The 25776-nt window shown below is 43.8% G+C and overlaps 1 protein-coding gene across 1 annotated transcript in view; it reads left to right on the forward strand.

Annotated features, from left to right (window-relative positions):
• LOC115462111 (E3 ISG15--protein ligase HERC5-like) overlaps positions 1-25776 on the forward strand; it is a 178594-nt gene that overhangs the window by 62374 nt on the left and 90444 nt on the right. Inside the window, exons 11-16 of the mRNA XM_030192148.1 lie at positions 3168-3273; positions 5998-6187; positions 12432-12595; positions 17180-17296; positions 19118-19210; positions 20189-20296. Coding sequence (XP_030048008.1) covers positions 3168-3273; positions 5998-6187; positions 12432-12595; positions 17180-17296; positions 19118-19210; positions 20189-20296 — 778 coding nt within the window. The remainder of the gene's footprint in view (positions 1-3167; positions 3274-5997; positions 6188-12431; positions 12596-17179; positions 17297-19117; positions 19211-20188; positions 20297-25776) is intronic.

The following is a 25776-nucleotide window of genomic DNA, read 5'->3' on the forward strand; positions in this document are numbered from 1 at the left end:
AGGGAGTTTTGAAAAATGTTTGTATATGACTAGATGGGAAAGAGATTTGGAAAAGGAATTGACAGTTCATGAATGGAAGGCCATTATCCTGGAGGTCAACAAGGCATCAACATGTGTGTTATTGAAAGAAAATGCCTTCAAGGTACTCTCGAGATGATATTTTACCCCATATAGACTACATATGATGTTTCCAGGGGCTTCCCAGTATTGTTGGAGATGTTTAACGGATGTGGGAACTTTTTTGCATATCTGGTGGTCCTGCGGGAAATTACAAATGTATTGGCAATCTATAACTGCAAAGATAACTGCCCATACAGGCAAGAACTTTTTGTGTGAGCCTCAATGGTGCCTGCTGGGCCTGGGGAACAGACGAGGAGTCAAATGGCAAAGACGTCTGAAGAGGATGAGCTTGACAGCTGCAAAGAGTGTTATTGCTCGGCTGTGGAAACAGCAAGTGGCACCAACAGAGCAGGACTGGATTCTAAAACTTTCCCTAATTGAGGAGATGGAGAAATTAACTGATAAACGTTTGGGAATTTATAACAGGCAAGATGAACTTTGGACACATATCAGAGCAATGACCCAAGTGAGTTAGTAATAGGCGCTTGATGGGAGGGTGGGGGGGGGGTGGGGGTGGGGGGGGGGGGAGAAATGGAAAATTAAAATTAAAATTAAAGTTTGTCAATGTTTATTTACAGATTTATAGATGATGGACAAAAGAGAATGTTTAAAGTGAGAGAAATATAAGAATTGTATATCAAAAAGGAAATATTCAAATGTCCACTTTGAATTAAGGAAGTAATGTTTATTCTGTCGTTTATCAATAAAAATTATTGGAAAAAAAAAAAAAAAAAAGTATGGCCAGCAAAACCGAATGCTGTATTTAAAGTGGAACTCACTAACAGACAGATGATCAAAAACCCCGCACTGTTCCAAACAGCGCTCCAAAAATAGCGCTGGAACAGCACGGGGCATTATTAGACCTATGATAAGAGATAATTGCATGCAAATTTAAGCACGCAATTATCTCTGATTATGGGGTAGAAGTGCGGGAGAATTGTGCCTGAGCATGCGCTCAGCACAATCCTCCCGCACTTGTTTGACAGGTCTGGGCTGTTAAAAGCCCAAACCTGTCAAACACAGGCCCCAACTACCCCTGCCCGAGCAACAGGGGCTGGAGGTCCGGTGGACCTCCGGTCCCCCACGACAACCCCCCCCCCCCCCCCCAGGTTCAGGGAGGGCTGGAGATCCGGTGGGTCTCCAGCTCCCCCTAGTCCCCCAGAGAGGAGTCCCTGATGGTCCAGTCCCCCCACCCCCCTACCTTGTGTGTTGAAGGAGGGAGGGTAACCTGCCTCCCTCCTCTTCCTGCGACGCCGCAAAATGGCGGCACCCAGCCCTTCCCAGTGTATCCTGGGATGTGCTGGGCGGGGCTATACACCATTTAAGGGAGTTTTCTCCCTTATATGGTGTATAGCTCCGCCCAGCGCATCCCAGGATACACTAGGCTGGGCGCCGCCATTTAGCGGCATCGCAGGAAGAGGAGGGAGGCAGGCTACCCTCCCTCCTCCAACACACAAGGTAGGGGGGACTGGACCACCAGAGACCCCTTGCTGGGGGACTAGGAGGAGCTGGAGACCCACCGGATCTCCTGCCCTCCCTGAACCCTGGGGGGGGGGGGGACCGGAGGTCCAGCGGACCTCTAGCCCCCCTGTCACTGGGGGAGGGGGGGTTGGTTGATCGCCCACTAGGCCACCAGGGACCTTTTGCTTGGGGAGTTAGGGGGGGCTAGACAGGGCTCACCATTCCTCCCCAATGGTCTTTAAACCCTAACGCCAGCTCGGAGCTGGTGTAGGGTTTGTCGCGGCCAGCGACCCAATGTTTGGTGCGCTGGCCGCTGATCATTGGGGATTAATATGTTTAGCCCTGTTTAGCATGCATTTGCATGCTAGTTGCGTTCAGAGCCCTCGAGCGCGTCGTTTCACGCGCTCGAGGGCTCTGATCATGTGGCGTTAGCAAACGCCGGCACTAGTATGGCACTAACAGCCTCTAGCACCGGCGTTTGCTTCTGGTCATCCCGCTGTAAGGATCTATACAAGGCCAATATTACCTCTTTCCTTCATGTGATGATATATCTCCTCACACACCTGGCACCCCCAGTCCTTTTGAAACGTTGGCACCTATGCTGTGGCTTCACCTTCACTCATTGGCCTTTTCTATTTCATCTGTTGCTGAATGGCTGAGAGCAAAGGATTGCAGCTAAATTTGAAATTAAAAAAAAAGTTGATGATTTCTCATGACTAGAACATTTCTTCTGTGTTAGGGGTCCATCGTCTGCTGAAATAATGGTATATTCTTGTTCACATCCTCGTATTTTAAGAGATTCCTCGTTGATTGGCCAGTAAGTCTGGAGGAACTTACAAAGATTTTTAATAGACTGTTAGCCATGCTTTATATCCAAAAGAGTTATTATCAATGATTTGGATATTTCGGAAGATCGATGAAGAATATCTGTGTTTTTAACATATAAAGAAGAGTTCAAGAGTATACTATTATTTCAGTAGATTTTGGGCCCAGCTGATTCAGGCACATTCTGCCGAAACATGGCTGTCAGATCATTATTTTCCATAAACTGTTTTTAATCCAACACTAACTCTCTTGGCTGATTCCACTTTCCATTTTCTTGTTCCACATCTTCAGGATTTGTTTCCTTCTTTATTGTAGTACATTTGCTCTCTGTGTTGTGAATTTTGAAGGCACTTTTTGCCTACCTGTTCAGAAGTTAGATATTTGGATATCTTTAGTAACGCTGTCGTCATTTACTTGTTGCTATGTTGCCTAGAATATCTGGAAGGGAGAGAAGATGAGAAGAGAAGGGGACTGGAGGAGCACAGTGTGAAGGAAAGGCAAGAGGGAAGAAGGCAGTCAATGTTAAAACTATCCTGACAACACAATAGGGAAGTTCTATAATAAGTATTCAGTACCATAGATAACTGCCTTTCCTCATGCCCTGGAGTTCTAAACTGGTGTGCTCCTTTAAGGCCAGCATGTTCCTCATGGTTTAGCCTTGATGCTGTATATGTTGCGGGGTGGGGGGGGTTCTTTACATGTCTTGTGTCGATGAGCAGACAGACAGATTTCATTTGTTTCTCTCTCTCTCTCTTCCCCAGTAAAGATGAACATTTCAGAACTTCCAAGGGGATATCTGGGCTGGACATGGCTGCAGTCTCTCTCTTCTTTAAGAAGCTTAAACAGAGCCCTCGAGTATTAAAGCAGGTAAGCGTGGGAGGAAAGGAGCCTCACAAAGCTTTGTCTTAAGTTGGAAAGGATCTGATTACTTAACCTATTTTAGCATTCTTTGTGTATGAAAAACAAGATTATATAATTAGGCTGTAAAACACTCAAGAGGTTCATGGAGATTTGGGCTTTCTTTCATATATCAGGCCCAAAGTGACTTGGCCAAGGTCCCACCATTAGAGGCAGTGAAGAGGGGTGTCTTGAACAGAGGTGTATAAAACAGTTCGCTTCAAACTTCAACCTGGTTTCAGTATAAAGAAATTCATGTGAAAAATCCTGTTCAACCCTACAATGATTTCCTCTCCCGTCAGATCTTCCCATGCTTTCTTGAATTCAGATATAGTCGTCGTCATGCCCACCACCTCCACTGGGAGACTGTTCCATTGCAAATTGAGTGGATATGCGAGGTGTTACTACTGGAGGATATGAACACACAACATTGCAGAGGCTCCCTGACAAAAGAAAAAGTGTATATGGGTAGCAAATATGCTTGTACAGAAAGTTTTATATTGATGTTTTGGACCTCTACAGAATCCCCCCCTACCCAAAATGTGGGAGAGAGCACTTACTTAAGGTGGCTGAATGGGAGCTCAGAGGATGACACGGAATAACAGCATTAAAGAACTTGTACTACAGTTTATGGAAAGCAGTTCCAAATTCAATTTCCTGAAAGACAACAATCATATGAGCAGAGTATCTACCTCATAAAACGTACTCGGGAACACTAGGCAGGACAAGTGTATCTGTGGTGGTGCGGGGGTGGAGAGGGAGGGAAGGGTTGAGGAGGGAATGAAATGAAAAAGTTAGGATCAAAGGGCAGTAATGGATTATTCATGTCGGCTCTCTGTTATGTACTGATGAAAAATGGTTTACTGTTCAGTTCAGTGTTCCATAACAGTTGCTGTAAAGTTCTTCAGAATGTAAGAGCTCTGTACCCTCTTGATTCTCAAAACAAAATATTATATTAAAAAATACCGTCTTGGAAACCCAGACCAAATGTATATCACATATAAAAAAAATTTAAAAAAAAAGTGGAAGGGAAGGTCAAGACTACCTCTACTTCAAGAAACAGGTGAAAAAAGCCTGGCTCTTCTCCCAAGTCTTTAATACATAGGGTGACTGACTATACACTACTCTGCACCTGGACTACACACACTGTAACTTAGATCAGTTCCTTATGTCTTGTTTAACCGTTAGGTGTGTTGCAACTGAAAAAAGGTTGAGAGCCACTGCTTATGCGTAAGTAGTTCTCTTTATAAAATGGCTTTTACTCTTGTATGCCAATCTACACATGTAAAAGCTTCTGTTTACACATGGGGATGCTTCTAAAATAAAGGGCCAAAACGACTTGCTGAAGGTCATGGTGTGTGTCAGTAGAAACATAAATTGAATATGGCTTTCCTAAGTTCCCAGTCCAGTATTCTAACCACTAGACTGCCCTCATAGCTGCTTATGCATTTTTCTTAGAAGCTGTATTCTTGAAGTGGTAAATATCCTCCCCTGTGAAAATAAATGTTAACCCCGAAATTCTATAAATGGCACTTAAAATTGTGTGTGCAATTTAATTGAATAACAAGCCAATTAGCACTGATAATTGGGTGCTAATTATCGGCATTAATTGAAATTTATGCGCACATTTTTAGTCACAGGGAGCCATGTGTAAATTTTAATGCGTGGCCCTTAAAAATAGGGTGCGGCCGTGAGAGGGTCGTGAGCGGATCAGGAGCTGTCATGGAACGCCTAGCACCCGTCTGGGGTTAACCCTGCAGCCACCTGGAAGGTCTGGCCCCAGCACTGCTCAGGTTCACCTGCACCTGGGCCATTGTTCTATACTAGCACTCTCCTCCCACTGACTGGGTCCCACTTGCCTCTGGGCGAGTCTCCCACACAAGTTATTCCCCAGTGAGTTTGGGTACGGGGGCCACACTCTCAGAGGTCCCACAGTTCCTGGAAAGCACTCACAGACCCAACACACAAACCACCAGGATTCTTAGTCCTAGACAACAAAACCAATAAACTAACAGGTTTATTGTCACAGAACAGTGAATGCTTGAAAAACCAGGTGAAAAGTACATCAAGCAATAACAGATAAACAAAACAAGGATCAACATTAAAACTATCTAACACTTGTTACTACCTGGGTAGCACCTGGGGAGTTTCAGGAAATTAACTGCTTACAAGTCTTGAAAAGAATCTCAGGACAGAGTTATTTCTCCTCTGTAACAGAGACTGGGGAAAATCCAGTACCTCCTGGCTAGATTTGAACTCCAGGGCCAATCAGAGCCCAGGGCACCAACTTTGAAAGTATCTGGCCAATGGAACTGCAAATTGCCTTTTCAGAAGCTTAAACTGGAAAAGAAAATAATCTTTTCTGCAACATTTAAAACACAAAACAGACGCCATCTGCTGGCCAATTAGGAGAAATACACTTCATAAAATATAGTTCACAGACTTAGAAACCCACTGTTTCGTCACAGGGGCTTTCTTACAATTTATGCATGGTGTTACAGGATAAGGGAGATCTGCACCTAATTTAGAAGCAAGGATTTACATTAAGGTTAACTTGGTGTAAATCCTCATATCTAAGGTTAGGCGCTAAGCAAATTCTATAAACTGCACCTAACTTTCAGAGCTGTTTATAGAATAGTGCTTAGCGTGTTTTTTTTCCAGCATTATTTATAGTGTTAATGTGTGTTCTTTTAGGTGACTGATGCTGTTGGGAAACTGCTGTCCTCGCTGCCTCCCTGTCCTGTTTCTGCAGAAGCTCTTCGAGTGTATCTGATCATCCCTGAGCTTATCCAGGTGCAGAGACATGATGGTGACTTTGATACACTCGTAAACTTGCTGGTAGAAGCCATCCTGAGACTCTGGCCAGAAGCTCAACAAATATTAGGTGAGGTTTTTAGAGGGTTAGACAGATGTGTCTCTTGCCTTCAAGGTGCAATTATGGGACACGCCTCCCCTCGGCAAGATCACATGATACATTTACAGAACACGCTTCCCCTTGGCAGGACACAAAGTTGTAATTACAGTATGTCTCCTCCTACAGAATTTGAGAGTATAGACTGGATGGAAGGGGGTGATTAGGAGAGGAAGAATAAGTAAAAGAGGACTGAGCAATGGGAGGTAGCAAAGGAGAAGTATTATTAATAATTATTCCACAGTAGATGCTTCCAGCCATATACTGAGAGAGCAAATTTACTCATCTGGAGCAGGTGTTCCTCTGAGAACAGCAAGACACACATTACCACATATGGGGGACGTCATCCAACGGAGCCCAGCATGGACACTACCCAGCATTCTAGTATTTTCTGAAGCCTTTGGTAGTGCTATACCTTTCATTCACAGGTTCTTTGTCGCCTGACAGGAGCACCTGGGACCAGCAGTATAGTGAAAAAGTTTAAAGAAAACAAGGTGGGGAGAGTATGTGGTAATGTGTGTCTTGCTGTCCTTGAACACCTGTTGCAGGTGAGTAACTTTGCTTTCTCTGAGAACAAACAGGACAACACTTACCACATATGGGAATCCTTAGCTACCAGGCTTACCAAAGAAAACAGAGACAATAAAGACTTACAACAACCAAGGCCAACCAGGAACCAAAACATAGAACATATGTACAATTCTGTTGTGTGGGTGCAGCCTGGAACAGAATAAAAATGGGCCTTGCATCTGGAAGGAAGGCCCATGCTTGAACCATGTCTAGTAGGACTCCAGTGCATTCCAGTTGCTGAACGGGAAGAAGGTGGGACTTCAAGTAATTTATCACGAACCCTAGAAGCTCCAACACCCAAATGATTCCTGAGCACCATCCTTAGACATGCTGTTGACCAGCCACTTGTCCAAGTAGGGAAACGTGCATTCCCATCCTGCATAGACATATTCTCTTGGATTCTATATATGGAGACTAAATTTGCACGCACGAATCAGCATACATTGCCAATTTGCATGTACAAATGAATTGATTAATGAGCAAATCAGCGCCAATAATTGGCTGCTAACAACCAATTATTGACATTAATTAAATTAAAAAATTTCTATTACACATGATCCTACAACTTTCGGTGGATCACAGCATAACATACATAAATACAATTTAAAAGAAGACACACACACAAAGATTCTTGACTAAAACAAATCCATCACTAAAACAATAAGGAGCTTAAACACGCAGCGTTAAACCACTGTAAAAGCTTGGGCAAAAAGGAAAGTGTTCAAATGTTTACAGAACTGAAGAAGTGAAATCATACTCTTAATTAAAGGGCAACAAATTTCATTGTCTCGCACCCTCAATATAAAAAATAGTCGAATGGAACTCAGCCTAATATGATGAAAGGAAGGAATATCAAGCAAACGTTTGTCTGAACAATGTAATACATGAGCAGGCTGATAGAACTTCAAAGAACTAGCCTCAGAAACTAGCACATTGTTGCTTAAAGCCTTAAAAATTAGCAACAAGATTTTGACCTGATTCTCCACTGGATGGGTAACTAGTGCAACTTCTTAAGTACTGGCATAATATGAGCCAAGCGAGAGGTATCTGTAAGCAAACGAGCAGCAGCATTTTGAGCAATTTGTAAAGGACAGATCTTACCTAGAGGTAACCAAGATACAATGCGTTACAGTAAACAAACAAGGTAGTTTGCTCTGTAGTACCTAAAGTTAGTGGGCAACAACTGCTTCAGCCACCTAATCAGGTGTAATTTGAAAAAAAAATCTTTCTGAACAGATGCACGTATCTGAGTTGAAAATGACAAATTAGAATCCATTCAAACCCCAAGGAGTGGAGGAATGGCCTAGTGGTTAGAGCACTGGTCTTGCAATCCAGAAATGCCCAGTTCAAATCCCACTGCTGCTCCTTGTGATCTTGGGGAAGTCACTTAACCCTCCATTGCCTCAAGTACAAACTTAGATTGTGAGCCCTCCTGGGACAGAGAGATATCCAGAGTACCTGAATGTAACTCCCCTTGAGCTACTTCTGAAAAAACGTGTGAGCAAAGTCTAAATAAATAATAAATACTTTAAACCCTGCACAATGGTAATTTTCAAAGAATCAAATACAAAGGTTTCTGGAACCAAAGAAGGGGAAGTCTTACCAGACAAAAATCAAACACAATTAGCATCCATCCAAGCCCTCACAGACTTCAAACAAGTAGCTAAAAATTGAAAGCTTTTCTCAACAGTATCAGACATAAAGAAGAAAAACTGAATATCATCCACATAAAGCCTAAATTGAACATCTAGACACTGAAGGACTGACAAATGTCTCATATAAATATTGAACAATATAGCTGAGCTTTGGGGTACACCTGATTCTAAATCAATCCACTCTGAACAGCTAGAACCCTGAAGAACCCGAAACTGTCTCTGAGAGAGGAAAGACTTGAACCCAACTAGCACTTTACCACTAATTTTAAGCGATTCAGAGGGATTCCATAGTGCACAAATGCAACAGAAATATTGAGAGTCACCACGAGATACTCTCCTCTGTCAAAACCAGCCTGAATACAATTTGGGGGCCCAAGCCCCCCCCCCCCCCCCCCCCCATGGCTACGCCACTGGACTTTTTTTTCCTGTTGGCAGCACCTTTAACAAGTCTGCTTTTTATTACTCTGAAGCTTTATCCTGGGACATAATTTGACAGCCCCAAATTATACACAAGGAGCTTGCTTAACCACAATACTTTGGATGTGGGAACTGCTGCAGAATCTACAGCTTGCCATGGAATTTTAGTAACTGGCCTCCTTGGCTACTGGTCTCACCTCCTAACTGCAGTCAGCTGCTGCTATCATTCTCCTTACCCCACCTCCTCTCCCTCTGCCCTGGTATCTGTGGCACTGCATGGGCTGAACCACATTATGGCACATAAGTGGTGGTTCTGTTCTCTATGTACTTCAGTATCTTTCTTAAGGATCTGTTGAATAGTTTTCTTCTGCTGCTACGTATCACTTGAATGCTTTCAGGCCAGTTGCAATTCAACAAAACGCAAATATTTCCTTCCGTTCACTCTGCAGAGATCCAAAAAGACTTCAGGTGATTGAAGCCTATTTAATTTGCAAAGGAGAACTGGAGGGAGGGAGAGAATAGTTCACCTAGTTACATTTTCAAAATATGAGTGAATTGTTTTTATTTATTTAGAGTAATTTCATCACAGTGCTCCTAAAACAAAATGTCAGAAAGCTCCTATTTTATATCTATTCTATAAAGGCAACATAGGCACTTATGTGTCTTTTTATAAATAGGTTCTCTGAACTATTCCTAAAAGTGCACAAATTCTCCCCATAAATTTGCACCTGATGTAAAGCAGTAGCGTAGCTATGTGGGGCCACGGTGCAAATTTCTGGGCCTCTGGTTTTGCTGGTGGGGGTCCCCAACCCCTGCCAGTCTCCGGAGCCGCTGCATTGCCTGCCCTGCTCTCTCTTCCTCTCACATCTGGCACGCTCCTTATAGTGAAACTGAGCATGCTCAATTTCACTAAAAGGAAAGTGCAGGACGTGAGGGGAAGAGAGAGCAGGCAGCGTGGCGGCACTGGAGACCGGCACTGAACCAAGGCTTCAGCTGGCGGAGGTTGGGGACCACCGCCAGCCAAGGTATTTGCGGCGGCAGTGGGTGGGGAGTGGCAGGGCGGCGGGGCGACAGATTAAAATATGCCCCCCACACCTCGGGCTCTGGCCCCCTCCCACTGCGAGGTCTGGCTACGCCCCTAAGATGGTGTAAATATGTACAAAAACATACACATTTAGGGCTGCATTCTGACTTTTATGGGCCCCTCCCTCGGTGGCACTTTGGGCTTTATTCTATAAAGGTTATGCTCCTAAATTTACACTCTTAAATTTTATGCTCCTAAATTTACGCTCCTAAATTATGAGTGTAAATCTATGCTCCTAAATTTATGGTCCTAATTTAGGGCCCCTTTTACAAAGGCACTCTAGTGTTTTTGGTGCTTGCTAAAAATGAGCGTGCGCTGAACACTCATTATAATCCTACATTTAGGAGCATAACTTTAGGAGCATAACCTTTATAGAATAAGGCCCTTAATGTATGACTGAACTTTTAATTTGAATTGTATGTATATTTTATTTGTTTTTGTATGTATTTGTATTCTATTTATTGTGTATATTTTCAAGGCCGAAAGGCAAAGCATGAAAATAAATAACTTCTACTACATTTTTATTTTTTCTGATTAAAAAAAAAATTAAAATAGTTTGTGGGCCTTAGACACTGTAGCGCCCTGCGTGCATTTAATAAGATGCACACATACATACCAACTCCAGACCTGCACCTCCCAAACTATGCTCCAGGGAACATCTACACACAGATTGTGTAAAAATAGGTGTTATCTTAGAAGAATGGAAATATTCTGAAGTGACAGCATGTGTTCTATTCAGTCTGCTCATACATACCAGCTACTAAGATCTATTGTCCTTTCCTGTCCCGCAGATCCTCTGTACTTCTGCTATGTTTTCTTGAATTCAAATACCGCCCTCATCTTCGCTGGGCGGCCGTTCCACACATCCACATCCTTTGATTACTCCTGAGTCTATTCTCGTTTACCCTTCTCTTATGACTCCTTGTTTCAGAACCTCCTTTTCACTGAAAGAGGGCTGTCTGTTCTGCATTTATACCCTGGATATATTTAAATGTCTCTCTAATATCTCCCCTATCTTGTTTTTCTTTGAAAGTATACATAGTAAGATCTTTAAGTAAGTCCCCCTGTGCTCTATGCTCTGTGATGGCCACAATTGACCATTTTAGCAGCCACTCTCTGGACCTGCTTCATCCCATTATATCCTTTTGAAGGTGCAATCTCCAGAGCTGCACATAGTTCTCCAGATAAGATGTCACCAGACACTATCGCCTCCTTTGTCCTGTTGGCCATTCCTCTCCTTATGCACCCAAGCATCCTTCTGGCTTTTATTATCTCCTTTTCTTCCTGTTTGACCACCTTAAGATCTTCACATACATCCCCTCCCTGCCCCCGATAAATATTTTACCCCCAATTCTTTACAGCTCCTTTGGGGTTTTGCAGCTGAAATGCATAATCCTACATTTTTTAGTATTACATCTTAGCTGCCGATACTCTAAACTATTCCTGAAGTTTTGCCAGATTTCTTCATGTTTTTTGAACTTTCTAGGGTATCCATTTTTGAGATATTAGTGGCAAACCCACTTGCAATTTTGCTTACAGAAATGTTGAAAAGCCAGACCAAGGACTGATCCCTGCAGCATACCAGTGGTAGTACCCCTTTCCTCAGAGTGAACTCCATTTATCAGTACCGTTTGTCACCTCCCGTTTAGCCAGTTCTCAGGCCAAGGGGCTCACTTTTTATAAGTCACCTGTGATGAACTATGTCAAAAGCCTTGCTGAAATCTAAGTATACCACATCTAGTGCTCTTTCCTGATAGAACTTTCTGGTCAACCTGTGAAAATAATTGATCAAATTTATCTGACAAAAATCTATCTCTGTTAAAACTATTCCAGAAGACTAGAAGGAACTAGGTCACCCAACCCTAGTTGTTTTAGAGATGGGGATCATCTGATGGGGGGGTGTCTTTGAGGTTGATTTATGAGGGGTTCGGTTGTGGGGGTTGGGTTGCACAGAAGCTTGTTAAAAATTTGATGCCTGTGTTCATTTCTTTATAGCTTGCCTTATCATATGTTCTTTTGATCTTTCTGAGTATTGGTTTGATTATTTTGATGAATCATCAATACAAATTGTTGAAACATAAATTTATTCCAGAAATAGCACTATTCTCTGTTTTAGTTATGACTCCATTAATTTATTCACCAGTGAGGTTAGACTAACCAGCATGTAGTTCCCAATCTCTTCCTTACTTCCACTTTTGAGAGGAATCACATCCACCTATCTCCAGTACCACTGCCATCTCTAAAGAAAGATTGATAAGGTCAAACAGCGGAGCTGCCATAACTTTCCTAAGTTCCATCAGTACCCTGAAATGGATCATATCAGTGGGCCTACTTGTTTTGCCTATATACCCCTTCTTGATTTTATAATATCCATTTTCTCTGTGTAAACCTGCTTTACATGTGGAAAATGTTTTGTAAAACTACCCTGGTTATGCCTAGAAATATGCGTGAACTCAACATTTTACAGATCTAAACCTTTGTTCCCTGACAGAATCCCTTTGGGCCAGCCTTCCAAAATCATTTTTCAAGACCCTTGTGAGAATACACCAGCAGGCGGCTAACAGTTGCCTGGGCCAGCTTATGGAACCTCGAAAATGGGAAAGAGCGGATTCTCGGATCCAGAGAACTGCGGCAGTGCTCCAGATTCTTTACCAGGTGCAAAAGTTTTACTCGGCAAAAGATGTTCTAGATATTGATGATGTGTAATACCTCTAAATTATCCCACTTTCAAAACAAGTCACTGCTTAGCTGCTGAGAGCTGGCTTAACCATTATGCAGACGAGGGAACCACCTAGGGTAGCAACTTCTGGAAGAAGACAAAGATCAGCTGCAATTGGGCAAAACAGTAGGTCCTGACAGCCACATAAAATCAAAGAACCATCAGGACTACTTTTACCTGCTGGGAGGGAGGGTAGGAGGTTTCCAAATGGCCTTTGCACATTGTTTCTCAGATAAATGCATAAGGCCAACGTTTGAAACCTTATTTTGTATAGGGGTTCAATATGGGAAGTGGAACATCCAGTGTATTCACATTTCCCTAGTGTATTACAAAACACTGTGCCAAACATGGAGCCTTTCGTAAAATACTTATATGGACGCCAATAAGTACACATGTATGTGCAGAGATTTATGGGAGCAGCAATTTTAGAAACATACTTGTGCAGAAAGAGTGGTATCACTCCGCGCTTTCACCTTATAAATGTTAGCAAATAGTCATGTAGGCAGGGATAGTGTAGCATGCTCATATTTCCTAGCACTTCAACTGCCACGCACCGGTACTTTGCAATGTGCCATGTACAAGAGGAGCCAGATAAGGAAGGAATCTAGTGAAACAACTCATCCGTGAATATTTGAAATGATGGTAGATGCTAGAGAAGTAAGAAAACTTGCTCCTGAATCACTGATGGAGACCACCCCACCCCCCCCCCAGGTCCAAACAAGCAGGTGCTTGTATGTATCTACATTTACACCTACTCCGAGGCACAATTTTTGTTCCCAAACCACGTTCCCTTAAAATATCATTGTCCGATGGCAGCTTTCTGACATTGTTTTTATGCACGTGTGCCAATTTACTCATGTAAATGTTGCTATTTAAATGTGCAGCTGTTTCTAAAATGACCTCCTTCATATTTAAATGTATGATGTCCAATTATGTGCTTTCAGCCAGGGTACATGATTTTTTTATTTTTATATGTTTTTGCAGTAGGGCATACCTTTGTATATTTGCAATTATGCATTTTTACAGGATTGGGTAAATTGTATTGTTGGGGATGACTGTAATATATTTAATTATCAGAATGCCAGCATGGACTCTAGGGGGTGGGGGTACAAAGCTGAAAGTTTGCCTAGTGTATCTAATACCCTTGCATCAGTTCTGCATTCACTTTATGATTTTAAGTTGTTTGGAAAAGCACCCTAGTGGTTAGAGCAGTGGATTTGGAACTAGGGAATCCACAGTTCAAATCCCATTGCCACTTGTGATCTTGGGCAAGTCAGTTAACCCTCCATTGCCTCAGGTACAAACTTAGATCATGAGTCCTCTAGGCCAGGGAAATACCTGAATGTCACTCACCTTGAGCTACTACTAAAAAAGGTGTGAGCAAAATCCAAAGTTCTAATAATAACTTCCTTTTTTATTTTTTTTTTGTCATAAGCTTGTTTCCATGCTATCAGTGAGGTGCTGCCATGTTTTCAGCATGGGGCACTTAAGTGGTGAGACAGTATTTGGCATAAAATAACTTCCACCACATCTCTGTATATTTTAAGTTTAGTTATACATAGATCCTGCAATAATGTAATACTTGTATTCATATTTCATTAGTAAGATTCTTGGCAGATTCTGATAAATTTTATTGGATCAACATAAAAACAATTCAGAATTGTGTGTAAGCTTTCAGGAACACACAATTTATTCAGATACGTGTAAATGTTTCCAATGTGGCCACAAAATAACAATATCTCTGATATTTTTTATAGTGATTAATAAAATATCTCAGATGAGCATTTGCCCCAGGATCAACATAGTTACTGGATCAGTGTACTAATAGTCCAAACTTTAAACTAAAATTAGAATGCTTTTCCTGACTCTGGTTCATGGGGGATTTTCTGTTCTTATTTCTATCTTTTAACTCTTTCTGCAGGGTTGCTTTTCCATTTTCTGTTTCTTCTCTCCTGTTTTTATCAGTTCCTCCTGTATCTCTTTTTCAGACATTGATTTTTATCCTTTCATCTAATTGTTCTCCATTTCTCTATTCCTTGCTTCTGTGCCTCTCCTTTTCCAATACCACCTCATTTCTCTTCTCTGTCCTCACATACCTGATTCTTATATGTCCTTCTCCCCCCCCCCCCCCCCCCCCAGCCTTTTTCTCATCCTCATCTCCTTCAAGGCCACCAAGAGACTGAGCTGGGCCCGGGGCAATAAAGCCCCCCCCCCCCCAATCGCTACCACTGTCGCCTCCATTTCCTGGTCTCAGGCCGCCGGCACTGCAATCCCCAGTCTCCACCCGCCCACCCACAGCCCCGTCCAGCCCCCCTCCGTCTGCCACCGTGACTGGGCCCCTGCATTCAAATCGGCAGCACCTCACCTCCGTGTAAAAGCGGCACATCGCCTCCCTTCGGGCATTCCCTCACTGTGTCCCACCCTCGTCTGATGTAACTTCCTGTTTCCACGAGGGCGGGCACAGTGAGGGAGGGCCCGAAGGGAGGCGATCTTCCGCTTTCACACGGAGGTGAGGCGTTGCCGATTTGAATGCAGGGGGCCCGGTCACAGTGGTGGATGGAGGGGGGCTGTCGACGGAGCCGAGGGCAGGCAGGTGAGACCAGGGACTGCAGCGCCGGCGGCCTAGGAGAAGGAGAGAGACCCCGGTGCTGGGCCCGGGGAATTTTGTCCCCCCCCCCCGCCCTCCCTCTCTGTGACCCTGATCTCCTTATCTCCCCTTCAGTTGCTTGCTTCCCTCCCCCCCCCCCCCCAAATAATTTTTCTGTCCACTGGCTCCCTGCTATACCCTCAGTCCCCCATTCCATCACACCAACACAGATTCTTTACTCCCTCATCATCCTCCCTAGCTGTCTCTTAGGTACAAATCCATTACAGTGTCTGACTGTCTCTCATTTATATACTTATTTCCGCGTCTAGCTTGCTCTGTCTCGCACACACACACACACTCATGGCATTCCTTTCTATTTTCTTGTTTTTCTTATAAATCACTTCAGTTTTGCTTGCAATGAAAGCGGTATAGCAAATTTAATAAATGATAACATACACATACATATAGTTACAACCTTCCCTCCCCTCTCATCACCATTTCTTGGTTTCCTTTCATCTGTCTCACCTCCTTCAACATGTCTTCCAAATCAGTTCAACTTTATTTCTTATATACCCTCCTGATAGATGCACAAAGTGTTACAATATACTGAAATGAAATGCTTCAAAGTGTAAATAAAGGGCAGTATTCAGCCAGAGGTGGTTCACATCATCTTAAATGCTGACCACTGCCAGCTGAGTCCGACCTGTTCATTCGGACCCCGATGCTCAAAACTCGAGAATACCGCCACAACAGTACCCAAGAATAACTCCCTAATGTTCTACGCTAATAGTATGCAAATTATATGTGTGCTATTAAAGTCGAACATTAGGAAATTAAGCGGCAGGATTGTGCCAGGGACATGCGCACAAGAGCTGCATGTAAGCAAAGCTCTTGTGCTCATGTCCAGCCCAACAGGGGAAGAGAGTAGTGCATCAAAGGCAGAGAACCGGCCCACGAACAAGAGGCAGTGGAACGGGAGCTTGGAGACTCCCCACCACCCCCTTACATTCCCATAGCACGGTTGCAGTGGGGGAAGAGGATTCCCTTGGGAAGTAGCAGGTCTCACCCACCCATCCATCCCTCCAAGCTTCAGCCCCACAGATCCAGCAGAGTTTCCAGGATGCCAGCTCTGAGCTGGCGTAGGTTTTTGCACGGTAAGGGCGCAACTTTCTGAGCATCAGAGGGAATGCTATAGGACCTTTTTTACTCACATTAGTATACAATTAGCGCTAATCGCTGGCAAGCTCTTTTTTGCCGCAGTAAGGGCCTTTTAAACATTATGCATTGGTAAACACAGGCGCTCGTCCAGCGCTAATGGCCTCTAGCACCCACGTTTGAGCATCGGGGTCCTCAGTGCTGACTTCTATCTGGGTCCAGCACTGAATAACTTGGCCTGTAGCGCCTGCTGAGAGTTACCCGGGTGCTAATAATGTTTAGTAGCAGTACCTGAATAGCCTTTTTACTGATCAAAATTAACCGCATAGCTATCTGAGTACTGCCGCTAAATAGTGGTGATTGGGTAACTCCTGGCTCCACCCCAACTTTGCTCATGACCCCCTAGCACCAACTGGTGACCAGAGCAAAATTTCAGCAGCACTGTCTGGTTAAATGTTGTTGGCAGGCCAATGCTCAAAACTCTGGTGCTGTACAAAACAGCGCTGGAAAATACTGCCCAAACAGCACCACAAAAGAACTTCCCAATACTCGACAAGAAGGGAACGCCTAAATGTGTGCCTGATGTGGAGCTAGCTGGCAGCTGTGAAACTGAGAGCCAGGGTTAGGAGGGACTCGCCTGAATTTTAGCCAAGACCAGAATGTTTCCAGTAATGAACTGAACATGTTCCTTTCTGTGCTGTAAGAGCAAATGAAACTGAGCATATTTTGTCTCTCTTGTTTTTGTTTTTTTGTTTTGTCTTTAATAAATACAATGTAGGTGAATTCCAATGCAAATTTCAAGATAGAAGACAGCAATTTCTACCTTCATGAATTGGAAACAATTTTCTATTCACAGCCTATATACCTGCTGATTCCACACAGCATAAAAATGGGGGTATGTCTCTGTTAAATTTATTGGGAATTTTTTCATTGTGTAAATATATTTGCCTTGTGGAGGGTAATTCTATAAAGGGGCAACTATTTTTAGGTAGGTGCCTGCTTGGAGCCTGTTCTGTAAAGGAAAGAAGGTGCCTACCCGCCTTTATAGAATCCTAATGTAACACATCAAATACATGCGTATAACTTAAGGATGAAGTAAGCACACTGCCTTCAGTGGCCCCGGAAGCTTTCCCTCTGCAGTATCCCGCCTATGCAGGGACAGGAAGTTGTAGCAGAGAGAAAACGTTTGGGCCGCCGAAGGCTGAGTGCTTACTTCACTGATGCTGATGTTGCTGGTGGTCCAGATGATAGGAGGGCAGCCCTGAAGGGAGGAAAAGGGTGCTACTGCATTCCATGGGGAGAGGGTGGAGGAAGCAACATGCCGCACCCGTGGATTGGGAGGGGAGAAAGAGCCACCACATTATCATGGGGGTTTGAGAGAAGGATAAGAGATACTTTACCAGACTGCAAAGAGGGGGTGGGGGGGGGGGGGGGGGACAAGAATGCTATACTGTGGTGTGGGACAGGGAAGAGAAAAAGAGAGATTCCAGCCTGTGGTGGAGGAGAGGGAAGGGAAGAAAAGAGATGCCAGACTGGGGGGGGGGGGGGGGGCAGGGAAGGGAAGAAGACAGAGGCCAGACTGGTCGGGGGGAGGGAAGAGAAGGGAGTGAGAGCTGCCATACCACCAGAGAGGGGGAGAGCTAAAGATTGCAGGACCTGCAGGGAAAGGGAGGAAAATACAGGAAGGGGAGAAGGAAATACTGCCAGGATCTGCAAGGAAAGGAGGAAGAGAAAGATAGTAGACCTGTGAGAACTGGGGTCAGGGGCAGGAAAGAGAGGTAACTTTGCTAAATTCCTGGGGAGGAAGGCATGAGGAAGGGGAGAGAGAGGGTGAGATGCTGGACATGGGGAGAGATAGAGACACAGAGGGATGATGCCGGACAGGGGGGGGGGGGGGGGGGGGGGAGAAGGATGATACTGGGTAGGGCATGAATACAGACACACAAGAGGAATACTTAACATGGTGTGGAGGATAGAAGCAGGGACCCAGGAATTGCTAAACAGTAGCCTGATTGGCACAATAACCTGATTGCAGTGTTTTCAAGAGTTTGCAGCTTTTCAGTGACGACTGGGCAAACATGCATAAACAATATTGCAGTAATTGAGATGGGATGTGAAAAGTGAAAGGATGAGTGCGTGGGGAAAAAGGTAGATCTCCAGCATTGGGACGGGCCACTCTTGGCGTCTCTGTTTTAATATGCTGATTTCCTTTATAAGTGGCTGTTGGATTTCTGCACCCTAGATTCCTGATTTTACTGCAGGATGGAGCAGTCCTACTTTATGTCCTTAGTGGAAGCCATATTGTGCCTACTAGCAGCACCTGAACCCATGAGCACTGCCCTTGTTTTATTGCAATTTTCATGCAAGTTTTGGATTTTGCTCTATCTTAGTGGTTTCCAAACCTGGTCCTGGAGGCACCCCAGCCAATCAAGTTTTAAGGATACCTACTATGAATATTTATGAGAGAGATTTGCATGCAGTGGAGACAGTGCATGCAAATCTCTCTCATTAATATTGATTGTGGGTATCCTAAAAACCTGACTGGCTGGGGTGCCTCCAGGACCAGGTTTGGGAGTCACTGCTCTAATTACAGGAGTTGGGTAGATGATGCCCTTTACAAGGACAAGTTTAAAGATGCAAGCTTCTAGGCTTGCTGTTTTTTTCAGTTTGTAACCGATGTTGTAATTATTACATTTGGTCTTTTCCTTTTTTGCAGACCACTCTACTAAAGCTGACTTCATACCCTTGCATTTTTACACTGCAATCTAAATTTCTTCTACACGAAGCAGAATGTGTTACAATATCCTGTGTAAGTAAAACTGAATTTTTTTAATGTATTTATTTGCGCATTTGTACCCCACATTATCCCACCTATTTGCAGGCTCAATGTGGCTTACATTATATTGCAAAAGATATGAACAGAGTAAGAGGTTTCCTTTGAGTAATGCCCTTTCCTGGCTGATGGGCACAACCTGCCTATTACAGTACAAAGATTTGTCTCCACCACAACAAGATCCCCCAGCCCAGTCCACTGCCGCCCCGTCACTCATACCGCATACCATCACCATAGCCAGGAGCCTTGGCCCAAAGCAGGGGCGTAGCTACGTGGGGCCACATACAACTTGCAGGACGCCAGACCCACAGAAACAGAACGAAGCCCCGCAGATCGCAAGGCTTCGCTCTTTCGGCGAGTCCTACATCCCACACGTACAATGTGCAGGACGTCAGACTCGGAAACAGGAAGAAGAGGACCTCGGCTGGCGGGGGTTGGGGTCCCCCGCCAGCAAAGGTAGGCGGGGGAGGGTTGGCGGCGGGAGGGGGGGTCGAGAGGGTCATCGGCGGGGGGGGGGGGGGTCAAAGTTGGTGGTGGTGGTGGCGGCGGCAGGGGGGGTCGGCAATGGCGGGGAGGGTCGGCGGCACCGGGGGGGGGGGGGGCTAAAATGTGCCCCCTCACCTCGGGCTCTGGACCCCCTCCCGCTGAAGTCTGGCTACGCCCCTGGTTCAAAGCCTGACTTTGGTTCAGGCTCTGAACCAAGGCTCCCAGCTACGATAACATACAATATGAATGACAGAAAAACAGTGGACCAAACCAAAGGGTCCCACTGCAATGGAAACAAATCTTTGCACTGTAATACATACAACCCACCATAATGCAACTGATTCCTTCTAACTACTCCTCCTTCTGACCCCCTCACTTATTTGAATGTGATGACAGTTTGGTTGGGAGCTGAAAACTTTGCACTGCATGCCATTTAGTTGTTGCGTTTCATTTCTTTGGTTGGGACAGCTAGCGTTTGTGTCACATTCCCTTCAAGTGAGCCGCAAGCAGCTGCTAGCAGACACATGGTGTCACCTGAGGCTGACGAAAGCCCATGTTTATCAGGGAAGGCTGGAGGTAAGAAGAAAACGTTTTGGTGTTTCCTATTTTGCTAATGTTGTGTCTTAAGAAAATTGTTTCCTACAACATAAGGATCGCTGTCTGGCCCCAACTATAGCTTGCTTATACATGATGTTATATGAAAATCTACATGTATATAGCAGTAAATATAATCCTTACATCTTGGGATGGAAACAATACATAGAGGATATACTTCTAATCTTGGAGGGCGGGGTGATGGTGAATTATTTAAATATTTTTTACAATATCTTTATGTGATCAGAATACCACTTTCATAGCGCAGATATGAAGGAGGTTCTACTGTAGACATTTTAGACATCAATATACAATATATGAAGGGAAGTTTTGTCACTAAAGCTTACCGAAAACAGACAGATATGCATTGCGGTAGCAGGAAGGTCGAACGTGTTTAAAACTACTGGTCTCCTACGCCTTGAGACAGCTATTTTCAGCAAAACTCTGGCCAAGGTAGGTGTGACGGACTGACCACTTACACGTTATTTACTGCACTTGAAGTTTAAGTTAAGTAATCTTTCACTTCTTTTTCTGGATCCATCCATAGTCAGTTCTGTGAAGTTTAGCATTTTGAACTCAAAGAAATAAGGGTTTTTTTGTGCCAGTGATGATAAATAGCTCATTGAGTTTCCCTCAACCCTTGTTTTTGAAAACAATTATTCGGGTTGGTGGTTGGGCTGGTCTCGGAGGCTTTTTCCCTTTTTAAATCCTATGCACTTCACAGAACCATAGTCTTGTGAAAATATTATTTGCCACCATTTCAGAGAGATTGTTGTGTTATATAGTACTAGTACTCTCTACTCCTTGTTGTGATATATGCAAATCCAGACTTGCCACTTTTTGGACCTTTTTCTCTTTTGAAAATGAACCCAATAACGTCTTTCTGCCGTGTGGCTGTTTAGTAAACATCTAAAATTGTACTTTCAGTTTCCAAACTGAGATACTTACTTCACAGCATAGGAGCTAGCTCTGTGGATGTTAATGGGTGCTGAACACCCCCCAATATTGAGCAAACTCCTTTGTGTTATGTCTGGTACCTTCAATCATTTTGAAATGTTGGCGCTGATGCTTTGCAGTCACCCACAGGATCCCATCTCCCACAGATTTTCAGGATATGTAGACAACTCTAGTGGGGTATTCTGATTTTTTTTTTGGGGGGGGGGGGGAGAATTTTCAAGGGGGTGAGAGAGGGATCCATGTCCTGGAAAGCAGGCTCCAGTAGTTCTGCTTCAAACTTGTTTTTGTCTTTTTATCACCACCCCAAATTAATATGTACCAGCCACCCTTAATTTAAAGTGATAAAAGACAGGCTATGTATGAGAAAATTCAAATGTTTTTTTATTTACTTACCACAAGTGAGTATAATTCAGAATATATCTTTTCTCATTGGAGAACAGCTCTGCTATACATAAGTACTATCTGAAATTGTTTTCCCTTCTACCTTTTATACCCTTCTTTGGAGGTCATATATTATGTTACTCAATCCTTTGAGATTATCACGAAATCATGTTCCCAACATCTGTTTCCCCTTAGACCACTAATCTTATTCCTTGTTCTTTATCCTGTTATTCATCTGGGTTCTGCATACACAATGCTCTACACCTGGCTTCTTTTCCTGTGTCAACTTTCTCAGCCCTGCCTTTTGACTGTCCCTCATGTGCCCTCTGATGAGTGTTTTTCTACACTTGGCATCCTAAGAAAAATAGGTGTCTTTCTGAATATGTGCCACATTGAACCCCATCTTGTTTATAAACATTTCAGATTTTTATTTATTTATTTGTTGCATTTGTATCCCACATTTTCCCACCTCTTTGCAGGCTCAATGTGGCTTACAATACATCTTGAATAGTGGAAAGATATTAGAAAATAGACATTAGTGATTACAGAGGTATCTTAGGCAATATGAACATGATAAAAACAAATAATAGTATATCAAGCAAAAATTGTAAGACAATTCTGAATATATTAGGAGGAGTTGTGTGTGTTCACATTGGTTGATCTTTGTGGTATGCCCTATTAAAGAGATGGGTCTTCAGCAGTTTGCAGAAGTTCGTAATTCGTTTTTAAGTTGTGCGGCAATGCGTTCCATAGCTGTGTGCTTAAGTAGGTGAAGTTTGATACGTGCATTAGTTTGTATTTTAGACCTTTGCATTTAGGGTAGTGCAGATTGAGGAATGTGCGGGATGATCTTTTGGCATTCCTGGGTGGTAGGTCTATTAGTTCTGACACGTAGGTTGGTGCATCTCCGTGAATGATTTTGTGGACTAAGGAGCATATTTTGAACGTGATGCGCTCTTTGAGTGTGAGCCAGTGTAGTTTTTCTCATAAGGGTTTAGCACTTTCATATTTTGTTTTACCGAATATGAGTCTAGCTGCAGTGTTCTGGGCTGTCTGAAGTTTTTTGATTATTTGTTCTTTGCAACTGGCATAGAGTGCGTTACATTAGTCTAGATGACTGAGCACCATTGATTGTACCAGGTTACGGAAAACAGTCCTTGGGAAGAAAGATCTTATGCTTTTTAGTTTCCACATTGAGTGGAACGTCTTCTTGGTTGTGTTTTTCGCGTGGCTATCGAGTGTTAGGTGTCGATCAGTGGTAACTCCAAGAATTTCCAAAATTACAACAAAGATAGGCAATCTTAAAATCTGTAAAAGACAGAGCTGGTTTCTAGAAAAATAGTCTTTAAAATGAGGTAAAAATGAGACCAGAAGATGGCGCCGAGTTAGGACCTACCTGGAGGAGCTCTGAACCTCCGAGGATGGTGCCGGACCAGCGAGGAGGTCAGGGTCCAAGATTTAATGGGAGACGGAGATCAGAGTCGAACGGTCGCAGGCAAGACCTGGCGGATCCCAATCGGCGATCCTCCGAAGCAAAGAGAGGCAACCGGACCTCTTCCCCCGAGGACAAACACGTGACTCTCCAGAACCCGGCTCAGCTGCCTAACCACAATCAAAGGTTGGTGAAATCGCCGATGAAACCTGGCAGAGCCCAGCCAATGATCCTCTGAGGTAGAGAGAGGTAGTTAACCTCATCCCCGAGGACACGCACAGGACGCTTTAGTGTCCGGATCCAGCCACCCGACCACAATTAGGGGCGAGCAGCGCGCCGACTAAGCCGTACTGAGATCCTGGCGCCGACCTGACCTCCCGCCTACCAGGCAAGAGACCAGATGGTGGACACAACCCCGACCTAACCCAGAACGCACCGGAGGAACAAGGCCAAACCTGGGCAGGTACCGGCGCTCCCGATCGAGAGGGACACGACCATGGAAGCTCCAAGTCACCAGAGCAAACACAACTGGAGTAGCGGACGGCACTCCCACCCACACAACATCTGGTGCAGCCGGAGAGCAGCCCATGGCCACTCCGGAACGGAGGCCACGCAGATCTGCCTGGTGTTAGCTGTGAGCCGGCTTGACCTCCCGCCCGCCAGATCGTAGAGAGCATCGCCCGAAGTGACGGTGCCATCGAGATCACACAGCACAGACTATCAAACTTCCTTGCAACAGCTCACAGGTTTGCTTGCGGATGGCAATGACGACCGCGCGAGGGAGTGGAAACTGAGACTAACCAAATTGGCTTCCTTTCTTGCAGTAGACTAGTTGGGTTACTTCCACCCATTGTCCATTAATCCCTCTTACAGCATCTCATAGGCTCACCCGCTTTGGTTTTGAGTGAATGGCAATGACGGATGTGAGAGAGAGTGGAAACAGAGACTAACCAAATTGGCTTTCTTGCTTACAAGTGGACTAGATAAGCTCACTTCCACTCCAGTTTATTGAACATCTTTGCTTTGACTATCCATTGTTGATACTGACCACTGCTGACTTTGCTTAACATTGACACAGCTTAATGTAGACACTGCATGATGCTGATACTGCTTAATGTTAATACCATATGATGTTAAGTCTGCTTACTGCGGATACTGCTTGAAATTACTTTTACCCATTGCTTAATGATCACACTGCTCGATGTTGACAATGCCTAATGCTGACACTGATTGATGCTTACACAAACGTTCATTCACTAAGACCCTCAGGACAGCCAAACACCACGAGCTATAGCCAATATGAACATCAACAAATTGATCATGATAATTTACTTTCTCCCCCTAATCTATCACGCATGGACTTCTCCCAACATAAATAACAAAATACCCACAGCACACAGACCCTACAGACAACCCATTCACAACTCACTAGACCAAAAAAACAATAACCTACCGAAAGATAAAACAAATACATACAGAAACAACCAACAGAAAGGGAAGAATGGACACAACAAAACCAGATACCAAGAAAACAGGCAAATAATAAAAATTAACACATCTATGTCCCAAAACGAACCTTACCACTCAATCTAAATGGGATACGTAAACGCCAGATCAGTAGTAAACAAAACAGAGATTATAACAGACTGGATCACTACAGACAACCTGGACCTCCTATTCATCACTGAAACCTGGATCCATGACCTTAAAGACCCCATAATCTTAGAACTATGCCCACCAGGATACAAAAATCACCCACTGGAGAAGAAAGGGAAAGAGAGGAGGAGGTATAGCCATAATATACAAATCCGAATTCACCATCACAACCATAGCCGAATCCATTTTACCACAACTAGAAATCGCATTGGTTAGAATTAATCACCCAAAATTGCAGGAACACCTCAACGCAGTCTTACTCTACAGACCGCCAGGCAACTGGCAAGATACCCAAAAACACTTTATGGACTTTATCTCGAACACCTGTGTCTCTACCTCAAACCTTATCATAATCGGAGATATTAACCTACACCTTGAAGATATCACTTCAACAAGCACACAAGAATGCATAGAGTTCCTACAACTGTGGGATATTCACGGACCAAACACACAACCAACTCACACTAAAGGACACACACTAGACATTATCTCACATAAATTCGATCCTGATTCCAATATTATATTAACAGATACAAAATGGACACCCGCACCATGGTCAGACCACTATAAAGCATACATCTCCTTCCAATGGCGAACGAAAGACTCACCTAACAAATAAGAACGAAAAACCTACTCCACGAGAGGCAAAATAAACCCGGTAACATTCTGGCAACAGATCTACCACAACGGATGGACTATAAAGACAGATGCAATCCAATTCCTCCTAGATTGGGATGACAGATGCAGAACAATATTAGACAATATTGCCCCAATTCAAACCAGAACCTCACACAGAAAGAAATCAACACCATGGTTCAACGAAGAACTGAAAAAACTTAAAACACAAGTTAGAAGGTTAGAACGAGCGTGGAATAAAAAGAAAGACGACTCCACACTTAACGAATGGAAACAACTTCAAAGGAAATATAAATATACCATAAGACAAACTAAAAGATTATATTACAAAGCCGAAATTGGACCAAACTACAAAGATACACGTAAACTCTTCCAGATCGTGAACAAACTACTAGACATC

The sequence above is a fragment of the Microcaecilia unicolor genome, chromosome 2 (assembly GCF_901765095.1).
Source record: "Microcaecilia unicolor chromosome 2, aMicUni1.1, whole genome shotgun sequence".
Taxonomy (NCBI): domain Eukaryota; kingdom Metazoa; phylum Chordata; class Amphibia; order Gymnophiona; family Siphonopidae; genus Microcaecilia; species Microcaecilia unicolor.